This window comes from Echinops telfairi, unplaced genomic scaffold (genome assembly GCF_000313985.2).
Source record: "Echinops telfairi isolate 266 unplaced genomic scaffold, ASM31398v2 ScPeMD7_28;HRSCAF=97, whole genome shotgun sequence".
In the NCBI taxonomy this organism is placed as follows: Eukaryota; Metazoa; Chordata; class Mammalia; order Afrosoricida; family Tenrecidae; genus Echinops; species Echinops telfairi.
In genome coordinates this window covers 1,841,257-1,855,932 of record NW_022103925.1, presented here as the reverse complement: position 1 = coordinate 1,855,932, position 14,676 = coordinate 1,841,257, and the positions used below count along the sequence as shown (strand labels likewise).

At 57.5% G+C, this 14,676-nt stretch overlaps 1 protein-coding gene across 11 annotated transcripts in view; it reads left to right on the top strand.

Moving 5' to 3' along the window:
- The window catches only part of GRK4 (G protein-coupled receptor kinase 4), a 32,438-nt gene that overhangs the window by 2,758 nt on the left and 15,004 nt on the right, over positions 1–14,676 (top strand). Inside the window, exons 2-6 of one of the 11 annotated variants that reach the window (XM_013007824.3) lie at positions 4,944–5,056; positions 7,902–7,976; positions 10,768–10,871; positions 12,394–12,486; positions 14,029–14,092. In XM_013007824.3, the coding sequence (XP_012863278.3) occupies positions 4,944–5,056; positions 7,902–7,976; positions 10,768–10,871; positions 12,394–12,486; positions 14,029–14,092 (449 nt within the window). The other 10 variants (XM_045289516.1, XM_045289517.1, XM_045289518.1 and 7 more) reach the window with 10 other exon arrangements.

The following is a 14,676-nucleotide window of genomic DNA, read 5'->3' as shown; positions in this document are numbered from 1 at the left end:
TTCAGTAATTCCTCTCAGTTACATGACCCTTGGTCTTATGACCCTTGGTATAATTCTGGTTTTTAATTTTTGGTCTTACAGTATTTTTTTTTCCTGTACAGAGGTTGTGTTGGGCTTAGGCAAGATGCCCGTATCCCAAGATTATTTTTCAAAGTCCTTTAAAAAATTTCCATAAAGATTTATTTTATGGAAATTTTCATTTTCCACTCTCAAAATCAGCTCTAGGTGGTATGAAGAGGGTGGTAGTCCCCTCCAAGGACTAGCCACTACCTTTAAAGGAATTTTCAACTCCCTTTTAAGTGACAGTTGTATTGAGGGGCAGTTGACATACATTACAGTTCACCTATTGAAAGCGTCCAATTCAATTCAAAGTAGTATATTCACAGAGTAATTTTGGACCATTTCATGCCCCAGCAGCCGTTCCGCTGGCTCTGTCTGTGGGAGTCCTCTGCCCAGGGTGTGCCTTGGTGACTGGCTCCTCCACTGGGAGCAGTGCTTCAGGGCTCGTCCGCGCTGCACCATGAGTCCGTCCATCACGCTCTGCTACTTGTTGTTGCCGAGTGGCAAGTGCCAAACAGACTGATCTCATCCTCTGGATGCTTGGATTTGGGGACGTGTCCCCGTGGTGAGCATTCGTGTACATGGTTCTGTGTGGACACTTGTTCTCAGTTCCCTTGGTGGTGAAAACAAGAGCAGTGCACACTCACGGGAGGAGAGAGAGTCCGTGAGTTCAAAGTGTTGGCAGGGCTGTGTGTCTTCCAGACGCTCTGTGGGGATCTGCTTTTTCCCGGTTTGGTGGCTGCCGGCTGTCCTTGGCTTGTGGCCACATCGATGACTCAGGTCTTCAGAGCTGTCTTGACATTTCTCCGTGTTGAGCTGCACAGCACTTTTCCTGTGTGTGGCCGGTTTCCACCCCTAATCTCCAGAGCCTACGTGTGACTGCATTGAGCACCCACCTAGACGTTTAGGATAGTCTCCCTACCTGTTAATGCTCCCCACCTGTACAGGCTAGCCCCACCCCCACCCCTCCCCAATGTGGTAGCAGGGACAGCAGGGACAGGTTCCTGGGATGGTCATTGTTAGCTGCCATCAAGTCGGCTCTGACTCACAGGGTGCTCGTCTCACCGCTGGAAGCATTAACTGGCCCTCCACTACCTTCCTGGTCGTCAGGCTGAGCCCCTTGTGCGGTTCCCCTGTTTTTCTCTGACCCAGCATGGTGGGCTCTCCTGATGGTGGGTCCAAAGGGAGAGAGCCAGAGTTTCGTCACCTTCGCTTCCAAGGAGCATGTTGGGTGCGTTTGATCCAGACGGACTTGTTTGTTCTTTGGGCAATCCACCATCGCTGTGGATTCAGTAGTCTTTGCCCACACCACAGCTGAAGTGCACGGCGTCGCCTCCCCTCATCCTTCACCCTGGCCTAGTGCGTGAGCCAATGGGAAGACGAGCTTGCAGCAGGCTCACCTTCACCAGCAGCCACGGCTGTGCTTCGGAAACCTCCAGCGGGCCGTGGGATTTCCTTCCTGAGGTTTCCCCAAGCGCTGGTGCTGACCCAAGGAGAGTGAAACTGGTGGCAGCTGGATTCTTCCCTCTGTGTGCCGTGACGTTGGTGCTGATTTGGGTTTTCTCTGTGTTGAAGCTCCGGGTTGGAGCCTGTGGCCTCCTGAGGCTCAGAGCTGGTGCTGTCGGCTCCCGCTGTTCAGCCTGCTGTACCCGGGCGCTCGGTGTTGGGCTTCCTGAGCGATCACCAAACCATTTGCTTGATGGCCACACCAGTGTGATTCCCATCAGCAATGTCTGAGGTTCCCATGCCCCCACGTCCCTGCCAAATGCTTGCCCTTTGCCTTCTGGCATTTCCCCGGTGGGCAGAGAGGCTAGGCAGCAGTTGCTGCGACCGTTGGCTGTGTGCGCCTCCTTTGGACCACTTGCCATTGGGTTGATGGTCTGTCTTGCACACAGCACAGAAGCATCCGCGTGAAGAGGGTCGCCCCGTGGCTGTGTCGACACAGGTGAAAACGCGATGTGCAGTTCTTGGCTGTTTGCACTGTCCCAGACAACCCTAATTTTCTGGGTGCATTTGCACACGAAAGCTCGTTCTTTGGGGGTAGCTAGGACAGCCTGTACAGTCCATTAATTTATCTGTAGTGAGATCTGTTAGCTGACCTTTTGTTCCCATTGTTTATTTATTATTCTGTACCAAGCCCCGGGTGCTCACATGGAAAGGATGAGCTGGCCAGGTGGACCAGGGAGGGACAGCCAGATGGGCCTGAGGTATGGGGAGGAGGGAGGTCAAGGGCACCACAGAGGGAGAAGGTTCCAGGAGGGTGGGCATGGCCAGTAGTGTCAGAGAGGTCAGGGAGCACGATAGACAGAGTATCCATAGACCTCGTCTCATCTCGTCGTAAGTTCACCGACTCCCCTTCCCAGTTCTGGCCACAGTAGACGCTCTGCTCCTTGTGCAGTGAGGTGATGAGTGAGTGAAGCAGCCTTGTCCGAGGGGAGATGGAGAGGCGGGCAGACCAGGAGTTCTCCACGAATAAAGCCGTGCCCCTGCGGCGCACGTGTCCCTTGGTTTCACTGCCCGCAAGAGGGGCCTGTTGCTTCTAGCCGTCCAGAGTGTTTCAGCATTCTTCGCCCACACCCAGTTCGAGTGCTCCTGTCGCTCCTCGTCTGTCAGTCTTCCTCATTGCTCCGCTTTCCCATGCATGGAAGGAGGGGGAATACACACCTGGGAATGGAAGCCGGGGCGGCCCCGCACTGGCGCCCCCTGCTGAGTGTAATCTTCAGGTGTTGCTGTCAGGTACCATCGAATCAGTTCCGACCCACGCACCACAGAGAAACACTGCCCAGCCTGTGCCAGCCTCACCATTGTTCTTGTGTCTGAGCTCATTGTTGCAGCCACTGTGTCCGTCCATCCATCCGTCTGTCCATCTCGTTGAGGATCTCCCTCTTTCCCCGCCCCTCCACTTGACCAAGCTCATGTCCTTCTCCGGGGACTGGTCTCCTGAATGTACTAGAGACGATGTCTTTCCATCCATCCCCAGCCCCCTGGATCCACGTGTCCTCTCGGCCGTTGGGGGCACTTTGAGTAAATGGCTGGGTGTCATTGCTGGTGTAGTGAACTGTTTGTTACCTTTGCTGATCCAAAGGCTCACAGTCGCCGAGGGGTGGGCGGTACACATCTTGAAGTGCGTTTTTGGCAAATCCCACTCTGCCTTGGTGCTGTCCCAGTTCTGATGATCTCCTCGTTTCGAGTCTGCCCCATCGACAAATGAAGGCCCTGCATCAGGCTGCCCATCCAGGTCACCATGGTGGACTCTACGTTGAGAAGGCAGCTCCTCCTCAGTCACGTTTAGTCGAGGCCAGCCCTTGGGCTCCGTCTCTGACAGAGTTCTGCCCCCGTCACAGGCCTTGCGTGCCCGTCAGTCTTGCAAAGCTATGTGTGAGGGCTCAGCCGCCTGCCTCCTCCTTCGTAGTCTGCTCCCAGTCTGGAAGCTCCGCTGAAGCCTCTTCACTCTGAGTGGCCCTGCCGCCACTCTGGACGTACCAGTGATAGCGCTTCCAGCCTCAGCCTCACAGCCACACCCGAACCAGCAGTCGGACAGACGCACAGACGGGTTCCCGCTAGGTACCTGAGAGCATCGGAGCTTCTTGCTGAAGCTTCACGGAGCCACTGTGGGCATAAGACGTGGCTCTGCCCCTCGTGACACAGCCTTGCTTGTGCGCCTCTGCTCACTGAAGGGTGGTGATTCAGCTCCACCCAGAAGCACTGCAGAAGCCAGTCCCGGTCCCTTGCTGCCGCCTGTAACCGAGCTGCCCCGTGGGCTTTTCCTGACTGCCAGCTTCGTGAAAGCGGATGCCCAACCGGCTCCCGGCTGCCAGCCTTGAGTTCAGCAGCTGAGCACTCACTGCGAGGACCACTCACGACCTTCCCACGAGACCGTGTACCCCGACACGCAGAATCCATGGACCGGTGGGTGGGCTCTCAGAGCCGCACTCAGGGAGAGGCCTAATGGGACATGCCGTTTCCTGAAACGGGCACTTCCCCAAACTTGGAGTATCAGTGCAGTCCCTGCCCTCTTCTGCCAGCGTGCCACAGGCGGTGGCTACCGTGTCGCTGTGAGGCTGGAAGCAACGTCTCCTGTGTTTCAGATGCCAGCAGGGTCACCCACGGGAACATGTTCCTGTCACCCCGTATGTGTGTGAAGGTTGGCTATTGAATAAGGAAAAGCGAGGAGGGACCCAGGCCTCTGAATTGTGCTGGCAAGGCAGGGGAAAAGTGCCACGGACGAGTGAGGACAGACAGCTGCCCTGGAAGAGGAGCAGCAGGCCGGCCACACTGCAGCTCACCGACTGTGGGTGTGAGCTCGTCCCCGAGATGGATACCACGCTTGGTAAAGTGGAGGGGCGGCGAGAGAGGGAGCTCGGGCACAGGAACAGCTGTGAGGGTGGTGCGGAACCAGGTGCCCACTGGGCATGAGGTCGCGATAGGTTGGCGCCGACTTGCTGGGGCCCCACCACAGCAATAGTGGTGCCTGTCACTTTCCCCCAGGACAGAAGAGAGGCCAGACAGACGGACAGCTCTGGAAGTCCCGAGTCTGTCAGCCCGGGGTGTTGCAGGACGTGCCCCTGCGGGGCGCTCCAAGGCAGGAAAGAGGAGTCTGTTCAGTTCCTCCAGAGGTCAGGGCGGCTCGGGGACGCTGGCCTCTGGGCACCTCTTTCAGGCCGTTCTGGTCAGGCTTCACGTACCTTAGTGCCTCCGTCTGGCAGCTTCTTTGGCCCTGACGGGCTTTTTTGAACGTTCCTGCCAACGCCCAAGTTAGCCCGCAGAATGGCAGTTCAAACAAGCCAGCACAGAGCCTGCTGCGGGTACCCCTGGGGCCGCGGGGCCAGACTGGGCTGCGAGTGGCCCTGGGTGGACCTGACCTGGTCCCCTTTCCTCCTCAGAGAAGGATTACAGCAGTCTGTGCGACAGGCAGCCCATCGGGAGGCTGCTCTTCCGGCAGTTCTGCGGCACCAAGGAGGACCTGAAGGCCTGCGTTGCGTTCCTGGATGCCGTGGTAAGTGAGCTCCCGGCCGCCCGGCCCCTGCTGTTTTCCAGGGGTGATCCCTCGGACACCGACACCAGGCCCTGCCTGACAGGGTGCCGAGTGGTGGGCATGGTGTGACAGCTCCTGCCGGGTCCCAAGAGGCGTCTCCTGAGTCACTTAGGGGCAGGCAGCCTTCCCTTGCTGGAAGGTTGGGAGCCAATTAAGACCCTGTGCTTCTTTAACCTTCTGGAAGGTGCCTCCCACCCTTTCCCCCGGAAGCGCTAGGCAGGAGTGAAGCTGGGTGAAGGCAGGGCAAACACACAAGCAAATCCCTCAAACTCAGAGTGTCCCTCGAGGGCAGGGTGGGCGGCCGCCCCTGTATATTTCTGAGGTCACTGTATACTCAAGCAGAAAGCCCCCCCCCCTTTCTCCTAAGTCGGGGCTGCCTGCAGCTGCCCTACCTTCGGGTGTCTCTCCTTCCCCAGGAAAGTCTCAGCTCTGCTTTTAAGACCTTTGACCCATGAAGTCAGGCCCACCAGGAGCAGGCCGGCCGCTCTCCTTTCCCAGGTCTAGCCGACTGTGGCTTTGACCGCTTGCTCAGAGTACTGTTGTCATGAGCGGCGGATCAGTAATTACTTAACAATCTCTGACATTTTTGAATGCTCGGTTTATTTACTGCAAACACACATCAAGCCATCTAATTGGGTAAAAAGGTATCAGGGCTAATATCAAATATAAGAGTAACACACTACACACATTATTACGTCAGCACACAGTCCCAATAAGCGTTGCCCTCATGCGTGTGCTCACCGGGTAGAGTTGGAGAGAGCAGGCGGCGATGTCCCCTGGGGCCCGAGCTCTCTCAAAAGTCAGTGTCTCTACCCGGCTTTCTAGCGGCAGTCCCGCTGGCCCTTTGACGCATTCTGGGAAGTCCGCGGCGTCCTTGGGTCCCCAGACCGTCTGTGTCCTGTCCTCGCATCATGCTTTCATTGCCCTCCAAATTCCAGCGATGCTCTCATCCACTGTGCCCACTGCTGAGGGCATCTCGGCCCCCCAGTGCAGACTCGGGCACAGACCTGGCGGGGGTGCCGTGGTCCCTGATGGAACTGCCTGTTCAGAACATGTCAAATGTTGACCCTTGTGTGTGGGAGGGGAGCCTGGGGGCTGTGGTCTGAGGCCTGCGTGCGAACCCTCGGGTCGCCTGCAGGAGAGCCCTGCGGCAGTCTGCGCTGGCAAAGGTGACAGCCCCGAGGACCCACTGGGACACTTGGGGTCCCTATAGGTCAGAATCAGCTGGACACGAATGGGTTTGGGTTTTTACCCACGTGTCTTTTGACGACCAGTAAGAAAAGAGGCTGCTTTCATCCCCGCTGGCTGCTCTGGGTCCATAAACCGCAGGTTGCATTTGCAGAGGCCCCAGTTGGGGGGCGCACACAGCCTGGGGGAGGCCCAGGGCCGGGCCTGGGAAGGGTTCTGGGAGGACGACGCTGTTGGACTTCTCACGTCACGTGTGACTGCGGTAGCAGCCCTGCCCCTGCCCCTCTGGCAAGTGGCCTTCTCCATCTTGAAGATTGTGGCCACGGGGGATTTGATCACGTTCCCTCCCTCTCCCCCTCCTCCACCAGCTGGACTGAAAGCCTCTGGGCAATGTGGGTGCCGCCTGCTCAGCAGAGGTGGTGGCCCTTCACCAGCAGGTGGGCATGCACGTGCAAGCTGAGAGCAGAGACAGCCCCTGAGACGTGTACTTGGGGGGTGGGGGAGCAGCGCTGCCTTTTAAACCAGGAGAGGTCCGTGTACACGAAGCCAGGTGTGACGCACAGAACAGGCATGGCCTGTGGCGGCAGGCGGTGGCTGGAGACGCAGGGCAGACTGGGAGCACCGTACAACCAGCCGGATGCACAGTGCGGTGGTTTCCCATCCGTGTGCTTGGCTGGCCCAGGTCTGCTTCGTGTGACAAAGACAGTGGGTGAGATCCTGGGGCCAGAGTTGGTCAGTGGTTGATCCTGATTCCCTGTCACTCGTGGGATTCAGACTGGAACGGCACTCCACCCAGCTCTGTGACCATGACCTTTCAGAAGTACACTGTTTCCAAGGCATCCGGCATGGTGGTGGGTGGGGGGTGGGGGGTGGAGGTAGGATACGAACCCTCAACTTTCTGCTTAACCGTCTGCACCACCAGGCACTCTGGACTTGACAATGCACACATGATTAAGTAGGTGGGTGTGCCACGAGTCTCACAGTCACAAGAGCATGTGTGTGTGTGCTTGAGACGTGTAGAACCCCCCACGCACACACGCGCACGCGCACACACACACAGTCTCTTCGCTTTGCATTTTCCAGAACACTGTTCCATTCCCTCTGTGCTTCTGTCCCCACCCCCCCAGGGCACTGGGCTCGGCACCTGGAGCACAGGCAGATAGAGGGAAGCTCATGGGGTCGCTGAGGAGAAAAGACCCCATGGTCTTGCACTAGGTCACAGAGTAGCCACTGGACCACCCTGGTTTGACCCTGCCTGTCAGCTCTCAAAAACTCCCACCAATCCAGTGAGTCTCAGGGAGTAAAAGCCAACCCAGCACAAGCTGCAGCCTGTCTCCCTGAGATGCCAACACCAGGGGACAGTCCACACTGGGGGACAGTCTATGCCGGGGGACGGTCTATGCCAGGCGCGGTCCACACCAGGGGTGGTCCATGCCAGGGGACAGTCCTCACCGCCGAGGCTGTTTCTCCCTGGCAGAGACTGACCACGTGGAGCGGGCTGGGAAGACATTGTCAGGCGCTCTGGGTGCTTGACTGAGCAGTGAGAGACTCCCTGGTTGGCAGGCACCGGCGCCTCGAGACGCATCCCTGACAGGCCTCTGCTCTCCCCTCTCTTCAGGCAGAGTACGAGGTGGCCATCGATGAAGACCAGCGAGACTGTGGACGGAGGGTGGTAGCCACGTTCTTGGACAAGGTGTGTGTCCCGGCAGACGTGCAGATGGACTCGTCCTGTTTGTCACGGTCTGTGATGTGGCACGCATGCTGAAGTGGGCGCATTCACCCCACAGGCCGGTCTCTTAGAAAACACACTCTATGGATTTAAATGTTTGCCTGTTTCTTCTTAACAGAATATAGAATTAGACTTTTGGACCAAAAAAAAAAAAATTAAGACCTTTCCCCCTAAACGCTATCAGTGGTCTTTGTTCTCCTGCTTCCTGACTCTCCAGGCGCCTGGAGCTCCGTCTCCGGTGCTTCCCCTCCCGGGACTTCCTGTTTGGGGGCCTGTGGGGTGAGAACACGCAGTAGCGACAGTGAGGCTCAGCGCATTGTGCACATATAGGACGACCCCCACTGCGCCCCCAGCCCACGGGCAGATACCTGTTTTATAAGACTGTAAGGCAGAGGGGCAAGGGCCCGCCCCAGGTACGCAGCTCGTCGGTGGGGGCCACAGTGAGCAGGTGCTGCAGCTTCCCTGGCTCCGCCCAGCCATCGATTAAAACTCCAAACCACCCCCTTCCAGTCCATTCTGCCGCAGAGCGACCACACTTACGGGACCAGACAGAAGCCCCCTACCCCCGTGGAGCTCTCGGGCCTGTCCACCTGGTGGGGGCAGAAGGCCTCATCTGTCTCCCGCAGGTCGGCTGGGGGCTCCAAGGGCCGACGTTTCAGTGAGCCGCTGAATGCTTCACCACCACGGGGCTCTGCTCGTCCAGCAGCTCTGTCGGGGACGCTCTGTGAGGGGAGAGAAGAGTAACGGTCTCGTTCCCATGGTATTTTTTGTCCTCTGCCCCCCGCCCCGGAGAAGTAACGTGTAGCCAGGGAGGTCTTCAAGCAGACAGAACACACTTGAGCAGCAGTCTCGGTGGGTGTAGAGGCCCAGGGCGAGGCGGCTCTGCATCTGAGGCTTGGTAATAGTGAGAGACGCGTATGGGCGAGTGGAAGGGGGTGAGATTTCAGAGCTTTTCCACCTCCTCTTATGCCAGCTGGGCCAGAGAGCGTGCCATGTCCTTCCTCTCCTCGAAGGGCTGCCCGGCCTGCGTGTGCCCCTAGACGAGGGCATTGTTAGCAGAATCACTGTAACTTTTCTCTCTGCTCTTCTTTAAAAATCAACAATAGTAACAACCGTTCTTTCCTCTGCATCCCCAGCAAGGGAGCTCTGCAAGGTCACGCACCTACACGCCTAAGAGTAAGGCACCATCCATCCATCCATCTATCCACCCGTCCGTCCATCCATCCATCCATCCGTCTGTCCATCCATCCATCCATCCACCTGTCTGTCCATACATCCATCCACCCGTCCGTCCATCCATCCATCCACCCGTCCGTCCATCTACCCATCCATCCATCCATCCATCCATCCATCCATCCATCCATCCATCCATCCGGTTCATGTACTTTGTGTGTCTATAGCACTAGGTTCCTGGGTCTCACGAAGCGTCCGTGTACGCCGTGCGGAGTGCCACTAGAAGGGGATGGAAATGGGGCCAGGATGGGGAATAAGAGAGAGACCTGGGTAAGGTGGTCAAGAAGGTAGCGTTTTAGAGAGATGGAGGAGGAGGGGGAGCTTGGTCTTTTGCAGTGCCAAGCATAGCATTCTGGGAAAGGGGTGGGAGTGGGGAGTCGGCGAGGAGCATGGGCAAAGACTATGGGGCAGAAAAGAACTTTGTGTGTTGGAGAACCTTTCACTAAAGCTGGAGCCTACCGGACAAAGGAGAGACTTGTAAGTGGTCAAGCAGGTTAAGTTCAGGCAGGACCATTGGCTCAGTGGGAGGTAAGTGGGGAGAAATGTGAAAAGTGAGCCTATCAGAGGATAATGACTCACTATACACCATGAAAGGAAGTGATCCTACCCACAAAGCATCACAAGGAATAGCACACTTAAGGACAAGTTCAACAATGGATGAGCACTACTGGTATTCGGAAAGCAGGCAAACCGGCATCATAAGGACCTAAAGACCTTCATACTTGGAAAGGCATCCCGTGTTCACGGATTGGCAATACTCCTCAAGTTAATCTGCAGTTTAAAGCAACCCCTATCAAAATCCCAGCTGCCCAGAATGGCTACAAACGACTAAGCTGATGATGAAATTCGTGTGGAAATATGAGACCCAGAATTGCCTGTCACAATGCTCTAGAAAAAGAAAGTGGAAGGACTTCTTTTCCTGATTCCAAAGCATCCCCTCGTTGTCCGGACAATATAGCAGTGACACGAGGATATGATACATGCCGCTCACCTGTCAGCCGGCCAAGAGAAGCCGGCCGTTCCCTGGTGTTGGCCCACACCTGCACAGCCGCCGGGTCTTTCTGCCCCACCTATGTGAGGACCAGACCCCAGCGTGCATGCGCACGTCTAAGGGTCTTTCTGAGTTGGAACCAGAGGCTCCCAATCTGATTCTGCCTACTGCCCCTTTTCAGGGAAACAAAAATGAGCATCCACCCCTGGCAATGAAAGACTTTGATCCTCTAGGCTACAATCCAGGATAAAGTACAGGCATGAACTTCTAGAATCCTCCATCCCTGGGTTGTCCCAGAGCTCCCCAGCAGGCCGTAACACCCACCTTGGGAAACACTGGTGTAGACTGAGGTCTACAGAGACAGACCGCCACCCGTGGACGGGGAGCGTGCAGGCAGCTCTCCCACCCGCCTCCCTGGCTGTGCCTCGTGCTCCGTGTCTGGTTGGGTCTCCGCAGCGAGTGTAGGGCGGGTAGCGACTGGCGGGTGACGGCAGTGCTGATGGTCGTGCGTTTTGTTTGTGCTGGAGGAAGACGACAACTGGCCACTTGCCCGAGATACCCCAGGACGTTGTGAGCAGATGTACAGAGATGCTGGAAGTGGATCCGTCCAAAGAGACCTTCCAGGAGTGCACGCGGTGAGCTGTGTGTGGTCAGCCTGCACCCGGGCTGCGGCCACGCTGGGGACAGAGGGCTGGCAGGCGGTCATTGGCATAAAGACCGTGGCCTTCACGAGACAGAGGCAAGTAGTGGGGGTAGGGGGGTCGCAAGAACAGTGTCCCTGACACGCCCCACCCCCAAGGTGGTGCTGCCTTATACATAGTGCCCTCACAGGACAGGGCAGAACTGCCCCTGGGGGTTCCAAGAAAGCAGCCTGATGGGAGTAGAAAGCCTCGTCTTTCTCCCACAGAGCGGGAGATGGTTTCAAACCGCACACCTGGCGGTGGTCACGGGGCCACTAGGGCCCCATGACCTGGGTTTAGCAGAGGACTCATGGAGAATGTCTTTCCTGGGCAGGAGCACTCGGAGCTGGGTAAGAGCATGTTCCCTACATTCCTTAGCTCCCTGTGGATGTGGAGGGACAGGGGGCTTCTGAGGTGACCTAGGCCCACAAAGTGTCCTCCTTGGCAGGTGCAAGCTGACCTTGGGGTGTCACACCTCCCCCAGCCCTGCAGGTGCTGGCTTCCCTGTGCACCTCCCCGGCCAGGGCCTCCTCTCGTCTGCAGTCACAGCAGAGACCATACAGGCCACAACAGGCCACCCCTGCTGGCCCGAGGCCACACTCTTCCAGGCCTCAGGGGAATAGAAACGTGCCTGCTGTCCTGGAGCTGGCTGGGGCTCGGGGACTCCATGCGCTGCTCCCTGAGGTCTTTCCAGGAGGAGCTGCCCACTGAAAGGTCAGCGGTTTGAACACGTGGGAGAAATATGAGGCTATCTTCTTCTGTGCAGATGGACAGCCTCGAACACTCCGAGGGCAGTTCCCCCTGTCCTGCAGGGTCGCGGTGAGTCCGCATGGTCTTGGCCGCAGGGGTTCAGCCTCCTGGACTCACTTGTCCAGAAGCAGACCTTTGCCCCACACCAACCCGTACCTGCATTTCTCTGATCCCAAACCCAGCCCAACCCACTGCTGCTACGTGACGTGACCCGCTAGTGGGACAGGCAGAACTGCCCCTGTGCTTTCCAGGCTGCTGTCTGTCCAGCTGCCCCGTTCTCCTGCCAGTGGGTGGTAAGGTCCAACCATCATCGTTCTGTTAGCGGGAGAACGATTTAACCGCCACACCCCTAGGCCCTCTTGTCCATGGCTAAAAACAGGAAGCCAGACTCATTACCGTGAAGTCCATTCTGACTGAGCACCGCTAGGGCGGGGCAGATTGCTCGCTGGGGGCTCCGCGGCCACACGTACACCCAGGAGCAGCCGGCCACGGCTTTCTCCCTGCGGGCCTGGTGGGTCTTAAGCTCTCCTGCTGGCCCGTCCACATGTGCAGAGAGCCCATAACTGGCCCCGTGGAACGAATGCCCTGGGAAGCCGCCCTGCTCGCCCTGGAAACGAGCGTGAAGCTGGTGTTGCGGCGCTGTCAGTGGCCTTCAGTCAGTTCCCTCTGACACGTTTCCCCTTGCAGCGGAATGCACGTGTCATCGCCTCCCATCTGTTTTCCCTAGAACCGTTCATAATTATTTAAGTGGAGAGCCATTTGCAGAATACCAAGAAAGCCCCTATTTTTGTCGTTTTTTGCAGTGGAAATGGCGTGAAAGGTAAGGTGGAATTTAAAATCCGCTGCAACAAGTGATGCCTTCTCGTCGTGCACGCTGACTGCTTTATACCCCACCTGTCAGACGTGCTACAGAAGGTTACGGGGGTGGGGGGTAGGGCAGTCACTGCAAGGCTGGCAGTTCAAAACCACCCGTGAGGAGGCGCTGTGGGAACAAACCAGCCACAATCCCAGGCACTACTGAGTGTGGCGTGTCCTAACTCGAGTGGCTCCTTAGCCAGGGACAACCTGTGTAACTGACCCCTATCTCTCGGGGGCCCCACCCTTCCCCTCTCTAAGTGGCCCTGATGAGTCAGGGACTTTCATCCCCAGGAGTGCCCGCGGCCCTGCGGGAGGCTATGCAACCTCAGCCCCAGTTTACTGCTGATGTCCGCCGCCTTGTGGCCCCAGGCAGCGTCCTCACGTTTCTGAGCCAGAGCTCCCCGGGCTGTGAAACAGGCCCAGCCCGCCCCACAGTTGGGCGTTGAGCTCCGACTCCCCAGGCTTCACCAATGGCGACTGTTGGCCAGACGCTTCTGCGGTCCCCGCTGGTGGACACACGTTCTGTACGTCTAGGGTGCTTTTCACGACAGGGCACGTGCATGGGAGCGGTGTTTTCGCTTCCAGATCGGAAATGTCTCACAGAAAAGCGTGAGGTGTCTGCATCTGCTGGAGCCATGGGGCAGACTGAGCAACCCCACCTGCTCCTGCCACGCTGCGCTCTTCCTTAGCTCCCCGCATGCCTGGGTCCCGTGGCGTCACTGCAGGTTCACTGCGTTGCCCGGACACAGGGAGAAGTACATGAGATTCGCAAGAGATCACTTGCGTTGTCACGTGCAGTTCATCCAGAACCTCCCTGCTCAAAATCTGTGTGTGGATGAACTTGGGCACTTCAGACCCACGGGATTCGAAGCTCTCCTGTACCCGCAGACCCTGCCCACCACCTGGACGTGTGTGTGCCGTGCTTCCCACAGTGCCTGGAGCGCAGGCTGGGGGCTCAGAGCTGATAGCTGACGCTGGGCCCATCTGCACACAGTGACTGCCCTTGTGGCGATTGTTAGGGATGAGCGAGTTGTCGTTTAAAGTTCACATGGAGGTTTTGAGACTTTGGGATCAGTTAGGGGGAGGCATCTTGAAGCTCCCTTTCCCCCAGGGCAGTGTGCTATGCATGTGTTTGCCGTCTTCCTCCCTGGCCTTCGACGCTGAAAGAGGGAGAGCCTGCCCGCCCCCCCCCCCCCCCACACACACCATGCTCCTCCCTGCGGCCGGGTGGAGAGCTGCATGAGGTTCTTAAAGAAGAGCTCCTTAAGACTGAACCGTGTGCATCTAGCCCCGGTGTCGTCAGCTGACGGTCACACCCGGTCTACGCTGTCTGGGATGCACAGAGAGCTGCTTCACCAGCGGGCAGCCGCCTGCCCTGCTGCTGGGCTTGCCCGTCACCCGGTGGGGGCATGCTGGAGGCCCAGACCAGAGCCAGGCGTGTGTGTGTCAGCCTCGCAGTGCCTGCACGAGAGCTGAAGCTTTCCTGTTCTCCCTTTCCTGCTAGGCAGCCGGTAACGAAGAACACATTCAGACACTACAGGGTCCTAGGCAAAGGCGGGTTTGGAGAGGTGAGTAGTGCTGGGCAGGCCTTACAGGACGTCCGCTTTGGCTGAGTAGCAACTTGGCCGACAGCTTCCCTTCCCAGTCTTAGTCGGTCCTGAGGGTGAAGACGGAGTGCCGAGGAAAGAAGCCCTTGGCTACAGACTGCCGGCCCGTCCTTGTTTGTGCTCTAAGCCTCTGCTGTGCCCCCGTCAGCAGCCCTGGGCCCTGTGCAGTGCCGAGTCCGAGCGGTGACACTTCCTCCTGACTCACAGTGGGGAATTGCCACTGTCCGCGTCCCACATCTGGATGAACTTGGAGGACCAGCCTGGAATTTTATGTTTGCCGAGCATAGTCTTACATCTGCTGACTGAACAGAGCGCTGATAAGCGGGGAGAGGGTGTGTGCACACAGGCGGGCTTCAGAAATAAGGGTCCATCCCATTATCTTGTCATTCCCCTTTCCATGAGCGTGTTAGCGCTCCGTGGTTGTGTGCGCTTGTATGTGTGCACATGTATGTATATATGTAAATACAGTGAACCCTCGTTTATCGCGGTTAATCGGTTCTAGACCCTACCGTGATAAATGAAATTCCGCGAAGTAGGATTCCTTA